Source organism: Copidosoma floridanum, unplaced genomic scaffold (assembly GCF_036245765.1).
Source record: "Copidosoma floridanum isolate Cflo_tuat_1 unplaced genomic scaffold, Cflo_Japanese_pri ptg000040l, whole genome shotgun sequence".
Classification (NCBI taxonomy): Eukaryota; Metazoa; Arthropoda; class Insecta; order Hymenoptera; family Encyrtidae; genus Copidosoma; species Copidosoma floridanum.
The window spans coordinates 4940482-4964798 of record NW_028321917.1 but is presented as its reverse complement, the minus strand read 5'-3'; the positions used below and the strand labels follow the sequence as shown (position 1 = coordinate 4964798).

At 38.3% G+C, this 24317-nt stretch overlaps 1 protein-coding gene across 4 annotated transcripts in view; it reads left to right on the top strand.

The window, feature by feature from the left end:
• Nucleotides 1–24317, top strand: part of LOC106641553 (protein couch potato) — a 95875-nt gene that overhangs the window by 68280 nt on the left and 3278 nt on the right. The window contains exons 4-8 of one of the 4 annotated variants that reach the window (XM_089597819.1): nucleotides 534–596; nucleotides 2644–2782; nucleotides 5898–5957; nucleotides 8588–8790; nucleotides 9630–9721. In XM_089597819.1, the coding sequence (XP_089453945.1) occupies nucleotides 534–596; nucleotides 2644–2782; nucleotides 5898–5957; nucleotides 8588–8742 (417 nt within the window). In that variant the 3' untranslated portion in view covers nucleotides 8743–8790; nucleotides 9630–9721. Of the gene's footprint in view, nucleotides 1–533; nucleotides 597–2640; nucleotides 2783–5897; nucleotides 5958–8587; nucleotides 8791–9629; nucleotides 9842–18669; nucleotides 18875–24317 lie in introns of those variants that run through there. The other 3 variants (XM_089597818.1, XM_089597820.1, XM_089597821.1) reach the window with 3 other exon arrangements.

Genomic DNA, 24317 nt, shown 5'->3' with positions numbered 1-24317 from the left:
GTGCTGGATAACAGAGACATATAGTGTCGCTTGACCAACTGAAAGCTCTACCTCATCGCTGATAACAATAGAATGGGAAAATCGATGCGAAAACTTTGCTCGGCTTGTGGAAAAACATTTGAAATATTCACACCGAAAGCTTTTATACACGTACAGAAAGAAAGAAAGGAGGAAAATGTAGAGCAAGGCAATTTAATAGTATTAAACTGCAATCGATTCACTTAATGGTAGCATTTACTTTATACCCGACCGCTATTATGAAAATGTAATATTCATTCGTCTCATACTCGTCGACCGATGCATAAGTTGATTACTGTACAATTCATTTCGTATTATTAGCCATTTTAAGGACACGATATAGCGCATAACGCAATTTAATTGTACTCAGCCAACTTTTTGTTTTGTTTTTAGAGAATAATTTTTGAATGCAACTATTTTTCATTAAAATTTAATATTATGCAACACGATGAAAAAAAAAAAAAAAAAAGAAAAAAAATATGAACGACACGACGTGTTTGTTTTTGTATTTTCAGCCGGTGGGCTTCGTGACCTTTCACACGAGGGCTGGCGCCGAGGCTGCAAAACAGGACCTTCAGGTAAATTTCGTTCCTGCTGTTGGACTTTAGCTCGACATGGACAAAATACCCGTGATACATGTATATTTTCTCGTTCGACCATTTCCAAACACAATTTGGAAAGAAAAAAAAAAAAGTTTAATTTTCAACCCCCTCAAACATGGTCTTACCACAGAAGCGAACTTATCGAGCTTCCATAAAGCCGTGAACATCAACATCAAAGCCCGACCCTCCTCGGCTCTGATGTCGAAAGGGGGAGGAAAAAAAAACGAAAAATCAATCAATGTAGACTCTCCTCTGAGCTGTACTCTTCCGCGGGAGATAAGACGCGCCCGTCATACGTCGCGCCTCAGCACCCCCTTCCCTCGACCCTCTTTAACTCTTTCTCTGTTTTCTTTTGCCTCCTGTATACCCTACACAATTTGACATCGTATGCAGTTTTTTTCCACACATACTTGAATCACCTATACTATTCACACCATACGATGATTACTATTTTGCAACCATGACGTTTATCCTCCCTGTAGATGTCCAGCATCATCGAGTTGCCTAAATCTCGTAGCCGGCACGGGTTGATGCTACACCAGCTATTGGTTTTTTTCATACTTTGACAACCGTTTGCTCCCCGTATCGTTTATACATTGTTATCTAACAAAGTATTGCGTTGTTAGAGCAAAAAACGTGCAAGCTTTTTCTCTCCTGTACTTGTACTTTTTGCAGTGCAAAAGCAATTCCATGTATACCTACACGACGAATTTCGAACGAAATGACAAACAGCTTGCACGGCTACAAATGCAGTATCGATTGGCATTATTAACTTTGGTCGCACCACTTGTACCACAACATCCGAGTGTCCGAGCGAATTTCCGAAACGACCTTACCCCCCCCCCCCCGAAACACATTTGAAAACGCGTTTTGCAACAAAGTTGCGGATCGCCCTTTGTTTCGGTAAAGCCATTAATAATAAAATAAAAAAACTAAGCTGCATAGCCGAGAAACAATGGGCAACCATAATAATAAACGAGCGCGCGAGAGAAATTTATATATATATTCATTTGTATATTCATTACAATATGTGCGCACAACCACCCGACTGGGGGACAATGGATTTTTGGAAACTCGCTCGAAGATGAACGAAGAAGCGAGCCAATCTCGATTAAACACCGAGAAGCAGAGGCTCGCGTTTTTTTTTTTTTTTTTTTTTTCTTTGTACTTTATATTTACGCATATACTGTATATGTATGTAAGCTCCTCCTCTTTACCTCACAATTGATAATCAAGCCCACTGAAAGATCACGCATATATATAAAAACGTATTATTACATACACACAATTACAATCAATAAATAGATGCCCGTAAAAAACTAACTTTTTTCCTCTTGCTCCCTCTTTCTCTTTTGTATTACCGTCCGTAAAACGCGAAAGCACGTATTTATGTGTACGTACAACGTCATCATTGAATCGATGAAGCACACAATGACATTTCTATACTTATATTTTCCACGTTTGTGCACATGAACAGCTTGTGTACGTGATGGTAATTTTGATATAGGACGATGGAAAACAACAAAAAAAATAAAATAAAAAAAAGAATAAAGCTTTAAGCTGGTATTGCATTGAAAATGAATTTTGCTCTCGTAAAAGTCGAAAAGCGAAAAAACTTTCATCGACTTTGAGAGCTTGCGATGAAAAAAAAAAAAAAAAACCGCACGTACGTATAAAAGAGGAGAGAGGGAAAAAGATCAAAGTACAATTTGCACCATACTCTTATCCCGTACAACCAACAACAAGTTTGAACTGCACCACAAGTATGTATATATACGTATACTCTCCGTTTGACGATTCTTGTATACTTATATTATATACTCACAGTATGTGATTTATACAAGGTACGAGCACAGTGTGCGCCTACCATATATTTCCATGTATGATACCCTTACACGTGTAAATTAAGTATTATACCTGAAAAATCCAACAAAAAAAGTCACAAGCCCAACCACCAAAATCACCCCCCACCGTCACTTTTCCCACCCCAGTTTACTAATTTAGGGCTCTATCTTTGCAGCAGGGGGTTAGATTCGATCCTGACATGCCACAAACCATACGTTTGGAATTTGCAAAAAGTAACACAAAGGTTAGCAAACCCAAGCAACCAGCCGCTGCAGCAGCCACCTCGCACCCCGCTCTGATGCACCCTCTAACTGGACGTAAGTATGCACCGCCACTCGTACACTCGCTGATGATTATACGTTTTGTCTCTTTTCTTTTCTTTCCTTACCCCTCTCTCTCTCTCTCTCTCTCTCTCTTTGCTCTACTTTCTCGGCTACTCTTCAATTTTCTCGTACCACCAGCTCTTCCCTCCACCCCCTCCTTCTCTAAGCTCCCTTTTTTAGCATCCCTGTGTACCTACACTGCCCGGACTATATAGATAAACATTTGTGTTTTCGAGAGAAAAACGTTGTCACGTACACGCCAATTTACGTCGAGTTTACAAGTTGGTACTCTGCTTCTTCTTTTAATTGACCGACGAAAGCGATGACGAAAGATAATCCAATATTTATTACTTTAAGATTCTTTTTTTTGTTTTTCCTCTCCGATGCCATCCGTCACGTCTACCGCGCTCGTAGCCGATACCATTGGGGTATCGTAATTCATCCCCGCCTGGCTAAATCAATCTAAAACGAAAGTAATGGCAGTTGTGCGTTCGATCGGGCACGTCCGTCGAAACGTTAATTTACGCGGACCCGGAATAATTCGGTCGAGTTCAGCGACCGTGAGTCGTGCGCGAGTAACGCGGAAGCTCGACCGTAAGTCGAAACGAATGGGCATAACAATACAATTTTCGAGGTAGTTCTTGCATGGACGTGAAAATCACGGGATCGCGTTCGGCTCAACTTGTGGTAACGGATTTGGATCACGTCGTTGATTTTCGTCCGGAGTTCCAACGAATGGTCGGTTTTAAAAGTTGATGGCTTTAACTTTGACTCTTGCATAGAGTTGTTGATTTTTATATTTCTGCCCAAGGTAATTTTTTTTTTAACTTATAAATGCTTCAAAAGTGTTTTTACCAAAAATGTTTTTGGAAAGTTTTGCTTCCTGTGGACGCTTTTGGGGTACGGAAAACCGTGTATGCACCGCGGACGGGAACAAAGGTCGCTCGAACGTAAAATTACATCCGGAAATATTAACAATTGGAGTTATCAGTGTGAAAATGATACCCGTGACATGGGGTGACGAAAACGTGAAATTCCATTTAGATATATATATATATATACCTAGCAACTTTTCGAATAATGTCAAGGACAATAGTATGGGCTTAAGGTGGCTTCGGCTATTCTAAACTGCATGAAACAAGTCTATGAAATTTAGAAATTATATTGATAAAATGCTTAATTTATTTGCAGTAAGAAAATACCGAGTTCATCGATACGATTTTCGAGCAAATTGCTTCCAAAGTTTTACACGTAGCCTTACGTACGCGATAAACTTCAAAAAATCAAGTACATATTCTTATGTCAACTGCTGTTGAAAAGAAATTTATTAATATTGACATATTTTACCACTTTTTTTAGTAATTGATTGATCATAATTACAATCGAAGATGTTACTAAGATGTATGATTTTCATAGAGAGCACTGCACTTCTTGTATACCAAACAAGCCAAATCACCACAACAGCTCATACGTAAAAGGCACAATCCTTAACCAATTTTTTCTTGCTTTTTTAATGGTAAAGTGGTCTAGACTGTAATTTAATACCAGCGGATTATTTAATCCTAAAAGATTTGTATAAGGGTGTGCTTCCGGGTAGCATCTAAGCCTATATAGTATACTGGGCCAACAACGTAACCTAACGAAAATTTCGACAACCACCTGTCCTTTTATAGATGTATAATTACGATTGCATTAAACTTTGCTTAGTAGCTTCGTGGAGCGCGTGTTGAGAAAAAGGTTAATGTTTACCTTGGTCCGATTTGAGAGGTACACGTTCATTGATTTACCCATACATCCCTGTACAAATCCTTCCCATATTTCCAATATCTCTTCTCTTGATATGATATCACTTACTTACATCTCTTGTTCTTCTAGTCTCTCGTATATAATATATCTCCGCCCTGTAAATTTCTTACATAGTTTGTTTTTTAGTTGGTTGGTCGATCGTGTAGTTTTATTCGCTCGCACAACATACCAAAGTCTCTCTCACTTTCACGCCATCAAGTTCATTTTATTTTATTTTTTTTGCTCCATCAAATAGTCTATTTTTCTCACTCGAGCTCAAACGTCGCCGACATCGTTTATTCTCTCTCTCTCTCTCTCTCTTTTTCGGTCCTTTTGCGTATTTTAACGCGTACTTGCCAACATGCCGTTTGTATATACTAATCGGGAGTTTAGCTGGAAAGTCGATGTAAAGGATACATTGTCCTTTCCTCAAGCGAATGAGAGTCTAGTAATTGCTCGCGTGGCTTTTTTTTCTTCGACATTTTTTAGCGACTCGCGAATAGACAAAGTTTTTTACGAAGAAAAAATAAAAAAATGTTCGGGACGTGCGTGAGTGTGTAATAGTATAACTGTTGCAGTAGTAACCTTTTTGTGGTTCGCTCCCACGGCACTACGTCTTTTGATTTGGAATGTTGTGTAAAAGAGTTGAGCCCAGCACCAAGTATATATAGGCGTTCCTTTTAGAAATATCTCTGGCACAGTCACTCTGCACGTAGGAAAAACAAAAAAATAACGATGCATCATGCAACAACAACAAAAAAAGAAAAAGAAATGAAATCAATTTCCGTAACAGATTAATTTTCAACGCCCACCACTGGAATCCCAAACTCGCGCAGTTGGATAAACGAAAAGTCCAATAAGTTGAGGAAATTACGAGGAACGGGAAAGTGGGTGAATCGCGTCGCCCGAAATCAATACCCATTTCGCGTACTGCGGACGCGGTGTTAGGTCAGACGTGTCTCCGGGGAGGATTAACGATGCGCGCCGGGGTGTTGTGCAATGCCATTATTTGTATCAAAGATTTACTCAAGTCGTTATGAACTCGATGTTGCATCCAACGCTAGATGAACAATTAGATGATACGATTAACATCTCGCTCACGTAAATCATTTCGTGATTACCTTGTATCGCAAAAAAATGGGATTGTGTGTGTGTATTTTTTTTTTTTTTTTTTTTTCTAATGGAATTATTACCAAAGTATGTTGGTTGTATGATAGGTATCTTAAGAGATGAATATGATATTTCAGAGAATAAACTATGTAAATCATGTATTGTTTTCCCGGCATTCAATGTCTTGTCTGTTTTTTTCTTTTTCTTTAAATAGATACTTACGTTGAAACAAGGAGAAACCAAGAGCACGAGTTGCAGTGGGTGAAAGCAAATGGTAAATTATTTTATATTTAACAAAAACAAAAAAGTGCTTTAGTCTTTAAAAAAATGTTGATGGGACACGGAACAAAAGTTGAGGGTTTATCGGAGAAAATTAAAAATCGCTCTCTCGAACTTAGTTCATGACTATGCTGTACAAAAATATGATCGAATCTCTCTAAATTTGATATAGTGAAAATTTCACTATTTGCGAAAGTGAACAACATTTTCATTGGCGAAATAGTGAAAAATTAGGATCGTTTATTCACGCCCAGTCGATATAAATTTCAATTCCAAACATTTATCAGTAATCCAACGAAGATCTTCTTCATCCAAATAAAAATAATTGTACAACCCTCACGCATTATTTCAAGTGATACCAACAACAAGTTAACCAACTAATTTAAATGAAGAAACGTTGACTTGGTTAAATAGTGAATATTTACTGGTTCAAATAAGTACACAACTTTGAAATTGTGAAATAGCCTGTTTCTCCGTTAAAATATTGTATATTATTCACTATTTTACAGTGTTCATGCACTATTTTGAAAAAGTTGTATACTTATCATTATTTCAAATTAAGAGAGAAGATACCTATAGCTAAAATTGAATCAAGTGCGCGATAAAAGTTATAGTTGGTTTAGTTGACACTTAACGAAGGTTCTAGTACTTTGATTTCTTTGGAACGATAATTAAGGAGAAAAAACGTTTTGCGTACATGAAAACAATCCGAGCACCCCCGCGATTGCATCAGTACCGGTGGAATTCGATAGCGTTCCCCTCAATATTCATCGCGACTCTTTGCATATACCGTAACGCGACAACCAAGCACGATTCCAACGATTTGCAGTACACGCGGCTGACGAATACCTCGTACACGTGTGTGCATGCGCGCGATAACCTCGATTCGCGCACAAGAAAAATGAAAAGCTCCGTCCTTACCTCCTTCTGTATACAAGCACCCAAGTGTATATATAGACAGTTTTGCGCGCGCGTGGGGGTTGTCATAACGCCGATCGAAGGGTAAAAAAGCGAGCCCGACGCACACGCGACACGCGGTCGTACACCCACGACCTACATGTTATTTAACTCTGATTACGCGAGGGGGTATATATACTTAAGGTGGATACATGCCGTACATTGTGCGGACTGTACGGACTATCCTCGATAAAGCAATGACAGCAGAGTTCACCGCTCAATGTGTACATGTATACGTGCACGTATAGGTGCACGGGGGAAAGCTTGCGTGTGAACGTCAACTTTATACGTGACGGGCTCCCGTGTGTATGTGCGTGGGTGGCCGGGAGGGAGGGGGCCGCACACGTTAATAAAGCATGATGCATCGATGCGACGTGTATATATACATACGCGTCACGCGACGCTTCGAGGAGGCGGTGCCGTGAGAGCTCGTGTAGGTGCGCGCGTGTGCTTACACGTGGGGGAGGAAGAGTGTTTAATATATCGTGCACCGAAGGCGAGGGTTTTATTGTTGTATTCTTTTTTTTTTTTTTTTTTTTTTTCCTCTTGGGAGAAACTAGAGAGAAAGAGAGAATGGACAAAAAACAACCAAGTCCCTTCGATCGAATAACATGGTAATGTACATTTGTTGCCGTAATGTGTATCGATAATAGGCAAAGAGCGAGGTTTTGAATAAATTTGTTCTTTGCTCGTACAAGCTTTCGATGTCCGGTGGTCATTTTTTGTTCCAATTTGGGTGAACGCAAAGGTTGGTATACTTAAGCGCGCAATTGAAACGGGGGCGACGCGCCGATAGTCCGAAAACACCGAAATAGAGAGAAAGAGATTCGATAATTAGGGAAGTGTATTCCATTAATGAAGCGATCGAGCCGGGAATGGATCCTCCGCGAATACGTGCACGTCATCGCGTTAGTTAATGAAAAGCACTGCTGCCGGGGACGCATCAGTTGCATCATCATAATTACGTTTGCCGACGCGCCTCTCGATTGTTTGGGCGCTACACTCTTTTTTTTTTTCTCCGTGCGCTCTTTCGGCTCTCGATCAACAGTTGACCCGGTTCCACGCCGTCAAATCGTAATGCCGTTGTTTCGATTACGTGTAGCGCTCGTGTTGACGATTACATACACATCAATTATGGCTGTTGCATGTGATCGCCGAGCGGATGAGCTTTGGGTCGAGCGCGCGCGGACGGTCCTTCGAATTGGATTGCCTCGAGACGGATGCTGAAATTTATTCGGAGCAAAGTACCACCGGGGTTGGCTTTGAAAACGCGAAAAACGCAAAAGTGAGTTCCTCCGGCTTTTCCCGGGGCACGGAGTTTTGCACTTTGATGTAGTTGCGAGCTCGGAGATCTTGTTTTCTTATTTTCTTGTTCAACCGAGGCTGCGGAACTGCCGAGTTGGAAAGTCTCCGACACAGCGGCGCAACTTTAGATCAGGAGGAATGAAAATAAAAAAAAAAAAAGAGAGGAGTCCTCTCGGCACTTTTGTTAATATCAAAAAATATTCTTTGCGCCGCTCGTGGGAAAGAACAAAAAATGTCACTCTATAGTTTTATCGGAATACACGCGTGGTACAGGTGCGCATGAACGAGATAAAATTTAAAAAAAAAAAGAAAAACTAACACCGGGCACTCTGGACGGCCCGGCCCTTTTTTTTCTGTTCACAGCCCTAGGAAGCCCGTTCTTCCCGGGTGGACCCGAGCTCTGGCACCATCCATTGGCTTACTCGACCGCGGCGGGGGAGTTGCCCGCCACGCTGCAACACGCCACCCTAGTGCATCCCGCGTTACATCCACAGGTCCCCGTACGTTCCTACCTTTGACTATCTGCGGACAAAGCTCTGGAACCGCCGACGAGCGCCCCGATGCACGTTAGTGACTATACAACTCCGATGCTCTTATTTTTACTGCCACGTTTTTTCCTTTTTCTTTTTTTTTTCCCCCCCATTACTATTCATACTGTACGCATGTTACAGTCTCCTCTGTTTGTCAACGCCCCTATTGTTTTTTTACTTTCTTGGGAAATTGCGCTTGTTTCTTATTGCGCACGCTGTTTTTCTCAACATCAAGAACAAGCTCGCTTTCACCCCAAGAAATTCAGAGAGCACTTTTACTGTTGCTCGAATGCTGCAAGCAAACAAAACAACGTGGAAACTCTAGGTACACGAATTAAACATTCGTTAAAAATCAAACTTTTTTTTTTTTTTTTTTTTTTTTTTTTTTTTATCATACAAAACAGAAAAGTATCAAAGATTTACAAAAGACAACGAGTTTCACTGCACTCGCAAATCAAAAAGCTTAGATGTATCGGAAACGACATTTTTTGTTTTCATTTAACGTTTACATATAGGTACAAACTCGTGCAAATGAATCTTTTTCCTCTCACGTGTTGTAGATCAATGTGTTTTTTTTTTTTATACGTAACCGAAGAAACAAATGAATCCTAGAAATGTTCCCACATGAGGGTACTCGGAGCGTAAAAGCACCAAGTCACGAGACCGGCACACACGCGAACAAAAGGAAAAAAGGCCACACGTGTGTAGTGCTGACGCTGCACTTTAACAGTAACCCACAAATGAGTTTATCTAATGCCCCCCCCCCCCAAAAAGCATACCTCACCAATATTTGTTGCACGTAAAGAGTATAAAAAAGAAAATGAAAAAATAAAACTGATCGATTCGTCGGTGCGGGGGTGATTCACCACTTGCAGCAGGCGCCCATGTCTTTGCCCCATCCGACAGCCCTGACGTCGATCCACGCCTCGATGCCGCACTTCTTGTCGTCGCCGGCGCTCGCCTCGCCCGTTGGCTCGTCCTCGTCCCAGCCGAGCATCGCCGTCAGCAACGCGCCCTGCTCCACCCTGTTCGTCGCCAACCTCGGCCAATTTGTCTCCGAACACGAGCTCAAGGAAATTTTCAACAGGTCAGTACTCCCAACCGTTGTCCACCTCAAGTATACTTACCTATTATATACTGTTCGCCCAATATTCTTTTTCTTCTATTATGTTCTGTTTTTTTCTTTTTCTCTTCCTCCGTACTCGTTCGATGTTCTGTGTGTTTGTACTTTATACTTATAACGTGCCAACCTGCTGCTGCTGCTATATATTATACCGCTGTGTGGTAGGTGTAACGGCTGTCCCCCCCCCTTTTTTTTAAGGGGGACGCGTTGGCCAAGGCGAGACCAGCTGCTGCTGTTCCCCGTTTTCCCGCCTCCTTTGACTCGATTATTATACTACTGCTTTGGTACCTCGTCCAGTTGGGCTTATGATAATTTTTTTTTTTTTTTTCCTTCGACTTGCCTTTATCACCAGAAGCCCATCGACTTTCCCCCCTACAATACTAATGACGCTTTATAGGAAAAAAAAAAAGGAAAGGAAAACTCGTCACAACTTTCGCGTCGATCGAAAGTATCCGAGTGCCTTTGTTAGCGCGTAGTGGCAAAACCGAAAAGTTGTGTGACAAAACTTTTTCCCAAAAAATGCGTCCTGCATTCCAATCGTAGTGATTGCCAAGAGTAACGGAGACTCGGAAAATTTACTCGAATAATCGTGAAGTTTATTGGAAATCGCGTACATCACTCATACTGTAGCAGCCAGTGCTGTCCGACAGACTAACGCGACATTTCGCATCACCGGGGAGGAGAATATATTAGTACATGCCCTTACGTACCGCTTTAATTGCGAGTTGGAATGAGCATACATACGAGAGGCTGCCTGTCAGTCATTGTGACTTTGGTATTATTAGCACCACGACTGCAGTGCTGGGGCAATAATGTATATATTTAATTGACGAGCCGGCTCTTGCTGTTACGGGTGATGTACCTTTGCATTATTTATGTGGAAGTGTATATGTATACCCGTTGCGGACGTCGCGCTTCTCACGTTTGGCTATCGCGACGCCGTGCGCGGGGGAACGCGTGGGAAGGGGAACTGGTGATTTTAGAAAGAAAAATACGCGCGTGTACGCGAAAGGGAAGGAAAGAGGCATGTACGAGTCAAAATCTCTGAAAAAATGAGGACTAGACGTGTCCTTTTTTTCCGACAAAAGTAATTTCTAAGTTGGGTTCATCGTCGAATCGCAAGTACATGGATGCTCTTGTGTCAAGGCCCCATTTGCCTCCATCCCCTTTTTTCTACCCGGCAATAAATTGTCGCACAGAAATGAGCAAAATTCGGTGTGAATCAGGTTGACATGTAGTACTATTTTGGAGGTTGCTTGGAATACTCGTGTGAAAAGGAATAGGTAACGGTTCAAAAGAGTTTGCATTTGAGGGTTGGTCAATGGAGTTATTACGGTACAGCCAATTTCAAAAGTTAGGACGATAATTCTTGGTGAATCGTGAGAATAATATTGCCTCATCGTATAAAAGAATAGAAGGTAGAAATCTACTAAAAAACTTTAAAATGAGTGCTACGAAACCAAACGCATGCACAAGTTTTTCAAACTTTTAATCAAAGTATTTCCTAAATTTTAACGCTGTTAATTTGAAAATATCAGTTTATCATTGTAAATATGTGTCCTTAATGATGTGGAACAACATACTAGTTGTTTAAACATTGAGCTGTTCAATTAAATTGTTTATGTTACGATTGATTAAGTCCACAGTTCATAACTACGTTTTCTCATAAGAGCCAGGATTCGATCAATAAGCTTTGAGATTTCATGTCCGGAGAACTGTACCGACAGTTCCTCTACAATTTAAACCATGTCGAAAAAGGTATGGTTTTTTCATTGGGAACTTCTGAGCTTTTCATTTACATTAAAAAACATAATAGCACACCCTAGAGAGGTCAAGCAGAAGAAAAATTACGAGAGTCATCAATTAAATCTGGAAAATGGCTGAAGCGAGATGAAACACGCTAATTTTCACGCAGAAGACATTTACCCTCATTTTTCAAACGATCGTTATACCCCTCCTGATCAATATTTTCGACTAAACAGGGAGTGCTCGAATTAAAACTCGGTTGACTTCTTTACAAGTACATATCGTGACATTCCATGCAGAGTTGAACCACAGTTAAATCAGTACAACCACGATTCCATGAACCCTAAAGGAGCGAGAGGTTGCAAAGTGATGGCCAAAGTGATGCATCTAAAGATCAATTTTTCGGAGATTTTGACCTATACGATTTGCACTTGCGTGAAAGATGGAACGAAACCTCCGTAGCCACGCACGTTTGAAACGTACTGTACTTATAATAATATACGTGCGATACATAATATGTATACGTACATATACGCGCGTGGCCTTAATCGCACTCAGCTGCACGATAAGACTAATCGCACCAGCGAGCATATATACATCATAATATATAAGTATTCTCGTTCCCCCTTTCTCTCAATGTACGTGTACCTCGCGTGCTATGCTCACTGCACATGCACGTGTAAGACATGTGAAAGCCAAGCTTCGACTTTCGCTTCCGAGTTGTACATGGTGCGCGACAAATGTATGACGGCTTTTCCACGACTTTTCTAACCTCAAATCATCGCGTGGGTGTGCGTGCTTTTTTTTGCCGCACGACAACTGCTACTTGCTCACTTTCCGTGCGCGCGAGACAAAATTGCATTTTTCTGTATACCCCCACCGAAAGTGCTTCATATCTGCCCTGCTCCAAAACAGATAATCAGCTCTTTCGACGAGGTTATGCAGAAAAATAGTATACGCGTCACGTTCGGAGGTTAAGAAATGCCCTATATTTCACGTTAATTACCCTCGGCTTCGCCTCGGGCGTTTATTTACGTGAAATCTGCGACATTCTTAACCTCGCTCACTAGGTGCGTAATATACTATAACATACCTACTTGCGTGGAATTTTTGCACTAATGCTCACTTGCAGCTGTTTGTCAGTATACTTATTGGCTACTTTCGTTGGAACAACTTTCGTGCGGACATCCGTGCGTATCTCCGTAATGACGTACTATTTGTTAAAGGAGATAAATTACTTTTTCCACGAAATAGAGTAATGGCAGTAAACTCGGTGATACATACCTACAATTTCTCATTTTAACAATGCAATATGAGAATGGGTTAGAAATTACATTTTTTTTTTTTTTTTTTTTTTTTTTTTTTTTTTTTTTTTTAAGACCCTTGACACGTAGGAGCAGAAGGAGGGTAGGAGGATTACACTTAATGTGTAAGCTTTTGCACCACTTCTCACCATCTCACTATTCGCTTTGAGCGCAATTCCGAAATCGCGCCCCCCACTGAGCACTTTGAGAACAATTGGTCGTGATTAGAAAAGGACAGTACTATGGATTGATTTCCATATGCTTGTAGAGAAGCGACATTAAAGGGTTGGCCACCTAGTGAATGGAGCCGGAAGCTCGATTTCACAATAATTACCTCTTTTAATCATGACCAATAGTTTTCAAAGTGCCCAGTGGGGGCGCGATTTCGGAATTGCGCTCAAAGCGAATAGTGATTTTATTGTTTCATATCCATGCTCATTATCACCCGTCTGATTGAATGTTGATTGCACGAAACCGGATAATGTAATAACGTACCTAATTTTGTGCTACATCCAGTAGCTTGCAAACTTGTGAACTGTAGAACCATACACAACCGATCGACACCCACGAGCAAAAAGGTAGTATCTTACTTTTCAAGTTGAAGAAGGTGCCATCTCGTTTTGTGGTGTAAAAAGAGGAACTGGTCATCTAAGAAATGAATTCTCTCAATTTCACGAAACTTTAAATTCGAATGGAGGTAGTATCGCAGACAAGTTCTGGCCCGTATAAGAGAAACATGGGGACCTCAGTCAAGATGACGTGAGATGCGTATAAATCCACTCCACCTTGGTAAAGATACAAGTAGCACCTCTGGCTTAGTGTAGGCAAACAAACCAAGTTAACACGGTTGAAATAGGGTCATGATTTAATTTTTCGATATTTATTAATATCCTTCGTACTTTTTTTTTTTTTTCAAGTTATTCATTTTTTTTCATTGAAAAAAAAGTCACGATTTTATTAGTTGCTATAACTGCTGTAAAATAAATTTTTAATATAGTGAAGATTAGGTGCCTATGTTATCACAGGCAAGACTTATATAGGTACAAACACAGCTGTCAGATCATGAAAAATGGCTGTGATAGAGAAAGATTTATATGTATTAGATCTCAGCTTTATATTGTACAATATGTAAACGGGGGTGTAAGAACTTTACAAGAAGGGAAGCAAGTTTGTAATGTAGGGCTTATCTTATTTTGTCAAATCAGGTGTACTGTAGTGCTGGGTCGGGTCTGAAGAAGTTGTTTTTCCGAAAATGCATTCCACAAACTACCACATTTTGGCTGATACGTTTGCCAATTCTCCAGGCAATAATCTATTTTTTCGGAGCTTATTGTTTTTAGAAAAATAATGCGTAAATGAACTAATATTTACCTTATATTAGGGTACGCAACACTAATGCACAGAAATTTTTTTTTTACCAGTTTTGCATTTAACTTCCATTTTTTGGCTCTGGTACCTTATTTTTACCAGCTGTGCTTATATAATACATGTGCTATAATACTATTGTTTTTCTGTCATAACATACACACGTAACTCTTCACTATACCTAAAATTAATTTTACAATAGTTATGGTGACTGATAAAATCGTGATTTTTTTTTTGATTCGATGAGAAAAAATTAGTAGCTTTAGAAAAAAAAAAAAGAAAAAAAAAAATGAAACAAGTACAAGGGATATCAAAAAAATTAAATCATGACCTATCTTAACTATGTTAATTTGGTTTGTTTGTCAGTTTCAGTAATGACCAGTAGAGATGCTACCTGTACTCTTACCCAGGCATGTATGTTGTGGGCCTCTTTCTTATTAACCTGCTATTGGTCATGTTTACCACACATAAACCAATAACGCATTGACGTCAGGCGTCATTGACTGAGGCCCCTACCGCCTTTATGGACCAAAGTTTGTCTCCACAATACTACCTCATTTCAAAAATATTGAAAAAATTTATTTGGTGACAGATACCCACTAGCAAGAAAAGCGTATTTAATGTGGTCTTTATTTGTATCTCAGAAAAAAAAACCGATTCCTTCAATAAGTCTTGCGATCTATTATTTTTCCTACCTTGGGGCGTTTTTCGTCACATTTGGACGTTTATACTGCACTCTTGACAGAAAAATAGCGTTCGCCACCGATGCGCTTCCAGCCAGGTGGACCACAGCAGTCTCCCGGGTTTTACTTGTCAAGCGCCCTTCAAGCCAGTAACTGCCCTGTAAGGCAAATGTCGAGTCGCGTTCCATGTAGATAAAAAGGGTCGAGTTGTGAGATAAAATCGCCGATTTTATCTCATGGTTAAGTTGCGTCCTCAATGATTTTATCTTATGGTCAAGTTGCGTCCACGTTTATTTTCTCATCTTATGGTCGAGTTCTGTCCCGGTCATTAAACCGATGAGTCATAACAATTTTTTTAGCACATTTTATCTAGGCTTCAAACTTGAAATTTACATAACACGAAAATGTATTAATTATAATAAAAATTGTAAACATGTTTATTCATTTCTTTTAACTTACTTATCATTACTTTGTAAAGTAATAAATCCACAGAAAGTTATTGCAAAGTCTTTTGTATTTTAAAGTCTGAGTGTGAAAAATCATATTCATCATTTAACCCATCTACTGTTTTTTTAGAATTTGAATTAGCAATTCATAATGCAATAAGTGAAACCTTACGGAAAACACAAATTCGTGGTTGCCGTTTCCTCCAAGGCGAAAGTTGGTGGTATAAAATTCAAGAGCTTGGTCTAAGTAAAGAGAACTTTTGTGACTATATTTTGAATAATTATATCGAAAATGACATGCCTACCCCTCCATCGATTTGGACAAGATTTGATAGTTCCATTTGTAAAACAACTAACAACGTTTTTAATATTATAATATGTAATTTTCAAATATCAAATTTTTTTAGGAAGTGTCCAAAAAATTTTAGCCAATTCAGTGATTGCTACCGTTCAATATTAGAATGTCTTCATCTTAGAAACTTTTTTTAAACACCCCAAGTACTTATACTGGTAGTCCGAAGCCTAGATAAAGTGTGGCGAAAAAATAGTTATGACTCATCGGCGTAATAACCAGGGTGGAACTCGACCATAAGATAAAATTAACGGGGACGCAACTCGACCTTAGAAGTCATTAGTGTTATCTTAAAGGACGCAATTTGACCCCAGCCCCCTGGAAGAGATGTGCAATAGTGACAAAATCTACTATTACTCTTCCATTTATAGTAATACCTTTTTTTACCACCAAAAACAGAGATACGACCTTTTTCATTACAAATGAAGTACGTACTTTAATTTTCCTCCAAACCATTGCAGTATCGTGACATAAAATTATATAAATATACTTTGTTATTTTTGCTTGCCAATCTTTTGACAATTTTGTACTTTGTGTGTATACATGGAAATAAACTTTCGACTTCGACGCGCCCAATGTGGCGTAAATCAATAACGAAACGGAATAACGAAAGACTGGAAACGGAGCGTTCTATATTCGTACAGCCCGCGAATCGATAAGAGCTTTCCGCTCTATAACATGCTTTTTCCATTTTCAAATGTTATTTTCACCAACTGATTTGATACAGCATACCCATAGGACTGTTAATCATACTTTGCGTTTTCCATTTGCGAGCACGCCAATATTCGTTTGGCTTTTCTTTCATCCGGATGACAAACAATTCATCGGGAAAATACTCCCATTTACTGACAGCTCTGCCGAACAATCCTATTTGAATATAACCACCGATTTCTCTATTGATTCTTGCGAAAACTTTTACGTTACGCAATATTGTGCTGATTATTATTTCAAACAGAGAAATAAAAATAATATTTCGATATAGATAATAATAGACTCCATTTTGGTTGATCGATCAAGTAGTAATGGTAGTTTTTGTCGGATAAGCGCCATCGCCTCTGGGGCTATTTTGCGGCTTATGGAGCTTATGTGGCGAATACTATTTTTCCTACCGAGGGCACACCAGCCTCTCAAAAACGCTCATGGTAGGTAAAATATTTTTTAGCGATGCCTAATGCAACAACTGAAAATCATACAAACAAAAATTATTTGCCGGAAAGATAAATCCAATACGAGAGAGTCATTATGCACCTTCACCCGACCACCAATCTATAGTAGTGTAAATTAATATTTTTAGTGTCGTCTCCTTATCGTGATAAGTTCACGTTACCAGTAGCAGTCTCGTACTTCCAATGGCACTTCCCTGCTGCAATATTGCTTTGTCTGGTCCACTTATGGAATACTGTTACTCTTATTTTGTTTATTTACTCTTTTGTTTTTTTTTTTTTTTTTTTTTTTTTTTTTTTAGTTTTATCCACTTTCCATACCACAGTGGCGAAAGACGCTTTTATTCCTGCATTTACGTGTGTTAAATTATCATTGATGTTTTGTAGCTCCGGTACAATCATTGTATGACATGTTGCACGTGCAAACGCTTCCTTTTATCGATGTTGCAAGTTATAAATATAAAGTGTACAGTTCTGGAATGCAAAACACTCGCATAATACACGAGGTAACGCGACGATCACCATGGTCAGAAGTTGACCAAGTGATATCCAGGGATTTTACATAACAGTTCGTATATTTTTGTAATACTCATGGCTGGCAAACAAAACTTACAAAGTACCTACCAGGTACGATATCGTTTCCGCTGATCTTATATGGGAGAGTAAAAGCTACATGTTCGGACTGTATGTTGAACTATAAATAATTTAATTGGAGGTAAAGTTTGCTTTGCTTCTTGAAAGTATTGTTTAAATTAAAAAACAAAAAACAAAAAAAAGGCAACTTGTACGGTACGATGAATACCTGTATCGCGAGGTTATTATCTAATTGCAGTTATCTAGAAGCTTACGTCTGCTTTTCGACTGGGAAAACATTTTTAGCACTGTACACTTACTCCTTAGAACTGTTTAAATAAAAGTTTAAAAAAAGAGAAAAATAATAGATGTGCGATTCGGAGAGAGAAAGTGCTATGGCAGAAACGTGGTTTTTTCCCTCAAACTTTCTATTTATGGATCTTGAGACTAAAAATCTGAAGGCTAGTTTGGAAAACTTGTCATCGTGCAGCACAAGCATTTTAGAACAGTTTGAGTTTTCCAAAATGGCGCGTTCTTCCTCCGATCGGTAGAAATTTAAGTCAAAGAAAGCGCCAACTCAAAAATGTCTTATTGTCAAAATATTTAGTTAGCGTTTTTTTTAACGGCAATTTTGAATTAGCACTTTTTTAGTTCGAGGCGTCAATATCCACTACTGATAGACATCACGGAGAAAGAAAATTTAAAATAAAAAAAAAAAAAAAACCGTATACTGTAATTTTATATACTGTCTGTCAATTGTTGGTTACTGCAACCGGTCGCCGATAATTTTATACTGTTTCGGGTACATACTAAAAATCTTGTGATTCAAAAAAATTTTTTGCGCTGGCAAAACAATATGAAAAATTTTTTTTTTTTTTAAATCCTTTCTCTGTGTATACGTTACAGCAGTTATTATGCAAGTAACCCATACAACTCGATAGAACACTTAAAAATCGCACGCAGTAGATGAGTACAGTGAGGGAACAGATATGATTATTATTATTATTATTATTGTTAATGTTAGTCGGCAAATATCTGTCCCCTTCTACCTACAGTGTTCATGCTATAATCGTTGATGCACACACGTCATTACGCTCTACCACTGTATACCGCTTGTATTTCTGTAATAAATATACTCTGAAAAAAAACTTTGTGCACAGTTTTCCTGGTTTCTCCCGGCTTCGTATGCACAGTAAGGGCGGCTCGCCGGTGGCTTTTGTCGAATTTCAAGACGTGCGCTACGCCGCGCAAGCGATGGCCACGCTCCAGGGCTCCCTCCTAGTCTCCTCCGACCGGGGAGCCATAAGAATCGAATACGCAAAGTCGAAAATGGCCGAGGTGGGCGTAACTAATCTCTGGATGGAAGTAGGTTTTATTCCTATCTTTTTTTTTGTTTTTTGTTTTTTATTTGCTCGAACGCAGAGATTAAAACTCTGGCCGGAAGCTTTTCTCACGACTATACTACTGCGTACACAAGGAAATCCAGAGAAAATTACGTTTTCGATACCCAAAAATGAGGCTTTATTTAAACCCCATCTTCAGAATTACGTTTTTCTCATTTTGGGGATTTTATACAGAATAAATAAAATACTTTGGACAAGTCGTTTAAGCGTTGGCTCGGTGAAAGAAACAGTAAAACGCGAAATTACAGTAAAGAAAAAGCTAACGATAAATTCGCTAATTTGAAGATAATTTTTTCTTTTTAATTTTGTCGTGGCAACTTTGAATGATACAGTGAATAAGAAGAATACAGAAAACTACAAAATTTAAGGAAAAAAAACTTATGCAAGTTAGCTACTTCTTCAACCAAAATCCGAGTTAGCTGCAATTTCGAGTTAGTTTTCTCTTTCTGAGAACCGTCGATCATGTTTCGGCTTTTTTTCAAGTTGTTAATGTTCAACTTTGAATCGAATTTTTCTATTTTTTTTATCAACTCCTTTTATAACGTTGTTTGAAAAAGTTTTATGAAATTGTTCAGAGAAGAAATTAAAGTACTTGAAAAAAGATCTATTTTTTGGAACGTCTCAAACTCAGTGTGAGGCATCAGAAGTAAGCATTCGATTTTGTGGAAAATTACACGAATTTAACGATATTATTTTAATCTTCGAAGTTTTGCGAGCTATAAATTTTAAGATATACTCTTTTTTTTGAACGATTAAAAATGAAAAAAAGCTTTTTTTCATCACGGTACCATCTTTTCCTAAGTTCCATTCGGAAATGATTCTTTGGTCAGCTCTTAAGTTGGTATCTACCCCCTCTTCTACCCAACTGATCGAGTGTATATTCGGGCACTGTAGACAGGTGGTTCCATTGGCCTTAATTATTAAATTTTAAAAAACCTAATCAAGCTAAATTAAATTGAATAATTAAATAAAAATTGAATAATTATCTTTGAACTCTCGCCTTTCTATTGTTAGTTAAAATCATGTGTAGGTAGACCAGGCGGATATCACCAATTTTCGTGAACAGTTTGTTAAAGTAAACCAATTTTTGGGGGTCAGGGGATGCATTTGAGAGCCAAAACGACAAATTAAATTAACAAAATTAATTTGCCCACTGTTACGCCATAAAAAAAGTTAATTGCAAAACGTAACAAAATATAGTATCTCATACCAATTTTTTAAAGTATACCAAGTATATTTGACACAACTTAACCATAAAACAATCCATCCAATGCTACAGGCATACTGTTTCAATATATACGTTTATAGTTTGTATTTAAATCAAAATGCATTACAAAAGTACCATTAGAAAACAATTTTTTAAAGTATGCCAAGTAAAGTTCTAACCATTCCTGTAACAACAACTGCTAATTACTACAAATTTTTTAATTTTTTAACAAACTTAGAATACTTAATACAAATTAGCAATTTATCTACAAATTTTTTATACCAGCAAAGAGTGTGCCAAGTAGAAATTAGCAATTATATACTTGGCATACTTTAAAAAATTGACCAGAGATACTATATTTTATTACATTAACTGTTTGCAATTATATTTCTTGTGACGTAATCGGGGAAAATTTTATTGCTTAAAATTGTTGTTTTGGATCTCAAATGCGTCCCCTAACAATTGGCATACTTTAAAAAATTGTTCTCAAAAATTGGTCATGTGAGTCATGTCCACCTAGTCTTAGAGGTATTGAGATTCCAAATGGTCACGCGGCTCTCGCAATGGTATATAACCAATAGGGGGAAAAATAAGACAGGCCTTATGGGTGTAATTCTATTTATATTTTGTGTACACGTTCAACGATCGTAATAAGATAAAAGCCTTCTAAAAGATAAAAAATAGCTAAAGTATCGTCATCTTCTCGAATACATGTTATTGAAAAGCTTTAATCGTGTTACAATCGTTGAACGTGTAAAAAAAACAAAAATAGAACTGCACCCATAAGACCTGTCTTTTTTCCCCCAATTGGCTATATTTATCGCGAGAGTCACGTGACCTTTTGGAATCCCAATATAAGCGTAAAAAGGAAAGTCACCAGTGGGCTGTTCTCATAACCTAAACGCACATACGTACATGGCACAAGCATCTAAGTATATTGCACTAGAACTACGCTCACCATCTAATTTATTCAAAACCACGCGGGTTTGTAGTATTTTGAGCAGTATTTAGGGCTCTAAGTTTCTAAGGCACGTGGTTTTGAATTGGCTGATTAATTAACGTCTATAGTGCGTAAACAATACATCCTCTCGGTTGATTACGTAAAAGTGGGGTAAATGCCGACCTAACGAAACATCATCATTTCCGAATAATGTCTTGAGCACGTGAACTGCGCGTACAATCTTTTGAGTTTTAAGAGATTGATTTGATGGGGAGTATGAGAGAATGCCCGACTTTAGCATTACCATAATTTCATCTGAAGGGCACGCATATATGGTCTACTGTATCGACTTAGGCCCCGTTTACAGCGGAGACAGCAACCAACAGCAAAACTCGGCAAAGGTTAAGGAAAGGCATAGGTAATCAGCGCCACTGTTTATGTTGCTAGCTGTTTCTCTCTTGTATATAGGTATACAGAGTAGTATCAAGAAGGGAATACATTTGCTAGGAACATGCAACAAAACTCAGGAAACGTCAGCAACAGCCAGTGGCGCTGATTACCTACTTTTCCCTAACCTTTGCTGACTTTTGCTGTCGGTTGCTGTCTCCGCTGTAAACAGGCCCTTACCTCAAATATAGTTTTGCGTATGATAGCGTCAAAACAAATCTGAATAAACTTTCCTTCTCGGAACCGCTTTATTTATTGGAAATTGACAATGCAAAGGTCTCATAGTCGTAAAATTAAAAATGAAGTATTTGCACATCTTTGATTTGAATCAAGTGAAAAACATGGTTTGGGCACCCATATTTGTCAACAACTGCTTGAAAACTTGAGAAAAAAGTTGCAATAGGCTATACTTATGCATGCCCTTAATTTCATAACGAGGGACTAGTTTCTTTTACAATTTTCCATGAGAGGCCGTGCTGAAGTTGAAAAATATGTTTTATCGATTTCGTGGCTTAGACGAAACAAAGGTCTTGAAACCTGACGCACTTGAATCTTTTCTAAATCTATAAATAACGTTTTAATCTGAAAATGTCTGTTAACTTCTTAAGGTAATCAACCATTTAAAGCAGCGTTGAAAGAAATTAAAAAATTCGTTTTGAATAAAACTTTGCAAATGAAAAAAAATTTTTAAAAGTGTATGTTTAGAGACCCAAATACCTCGGTCTTCAGAGCGTTTTATTGCTTTCGCTGGATCAAGAATTTATAGCAAAAAAATGACCTATTTTCTTCCGGATGTCCTTACACCCACGATCGCGACGCGAGAGGGATGAGAAAAATTTGTTTTCAACCTGCGCTGCTTATTTAATTTCCGAGGCCTCTGTATCCTTTATTTGTACATGGTTTTTCTGTTATCCTCGGCTACTTCTTTCCCTCAGTCACGAAGCCCCGCCAAAACAGCAAATCTTTCGCTCCCACGACCGTACAACTGGAAGCTCGTGATCCGCTACTTTTCTTACGCTCGGACACCGACGTTACTGTTATCCCATAATTGTCTGCCTCGTATTTTTCGCGCTTCGCGTCCGTCGCCGACGAGCCTGACAATAAGCACAGAAAAGAATAAGTAGAAAAGCACAGTTAAGCAGTGCTATGTGCTCCAGTGCTCTCGCCACAATCGGTGCTCTACATCAAGTCTCCGACGTTAACTCGCGCGCCTCCAAGCGTCGCTCGTTTTGCGCCACCGCCCGTTTTTTTTCTATCCGTGACACCTATATATACGTACTTTGCGCTTGTATCATTGTACGACCGTAAAAACGTCAATGTTCCGTCGAGGAGCAGCAGATACACGTATTTAGACTTGGGCAAAGCCGTACATGGATCATTTCACGAAAATTGCGACATTCCATGATATCTGTGGCTTTCAAGCTGATTCTTTCACGAAATGATTATGAACAGAATAACATAAACCTTGAGGAATCATTTAATTATTAAGTTACATTACTCTAGCCCTCCAAATTTTAGAGTAGGCTGACGAATATAAACGCAAAAAAACGATGAATAAAAAGTAAATTCTAAACATATGCTCTTATGGCAACTAAGCATTTTTTACTGAAAATTGTAGCTTAGTTATTTATTTAGTAAACGTAATTAAGTAAAAAACTAGCACAATAAAGCTTGTGCAATTACAAATGTACTGCTATCTCGAAATATACATGTTCACGGACTTAATCAGAAGATATTTAAAGAAACACAGGCATACATTTTCGTCTCCTATGTTGAAAGCGTATATTTATGTCGTATAATAGGTAAGCATCAACTGCTGGTATTTTGAGTTTAAGCGCAAATTTTACATAATCATTCCTACTAACTTTTATAAAGGAAGCTCCCTCGTGCAGAGATGCCAACTTAAGTTGTAGGCTACAAAGTAAGGTATAGTTGGCATCACTGACGCAAGAAAACATAGGCTAACCTGTGGAAATACAATGACTTGATCAATTATTTTTAATAGAATATCTCGAAATCTTCCAGGGTAACATTTACTTTGCTAGGCGTCATTAGAAAGAGGAGGTTTTTTTCTACAAAACGTGTGCGCTAATTACGGAAACTGTCGATTTATTCGAGTTTTTAAGTTTTTTTCATCGCGTGTGCGAGCTCCATCATAAGAATACGTGTTAGAAAGCGCTACATTAAATTAATAATATCTCGAAATTTTGCAGAGTAAGAGATATAAATAATTATTTCATTGGATTCAGTAAATTTTTAACTATTAAATTCATCTGGTCTTAGTTCGAGGAAGCCTCCTTAATTTGATTTACTAAACAATATTTACAAGTAATCGTTTTAAATTTAAGGAGTATTAATTAACATCAACTTGATAGTCACACCTTTGATTCGGGAGTCATGAAAGAACTATCTTAAAATGACGGATGTAATTACTTTGAGGTGAAACTTTACTTTAAAAGGTGTACATTAATTATCCCTGGATACGGTTTTGGAATCAAGTCAGTAGATAATTTTTCACGTGGCTGAGAGATGCAAAAAATAGACGAAAATACAATTACCGTTACGCGAACCGTTTAAAAATTTCATTTTATCGGCTTATGGCACCTAAATAATGGGTTTTTAATATTTTTCTCTTTGTAATCTAAAAGTTTCAAGTGTTGGACAAATTTTCTTGTACTTTAGAGCTATAAAAAATTTTTTTGAAAAAGTTCTTCTCGTAAGAATTGCGAAGCTTAATTTTCACGCTTTTGAATTCCATTAATTATTAACATAACATGTTCAATTTTTCAACTTATTTGGCCCTTATTAAAA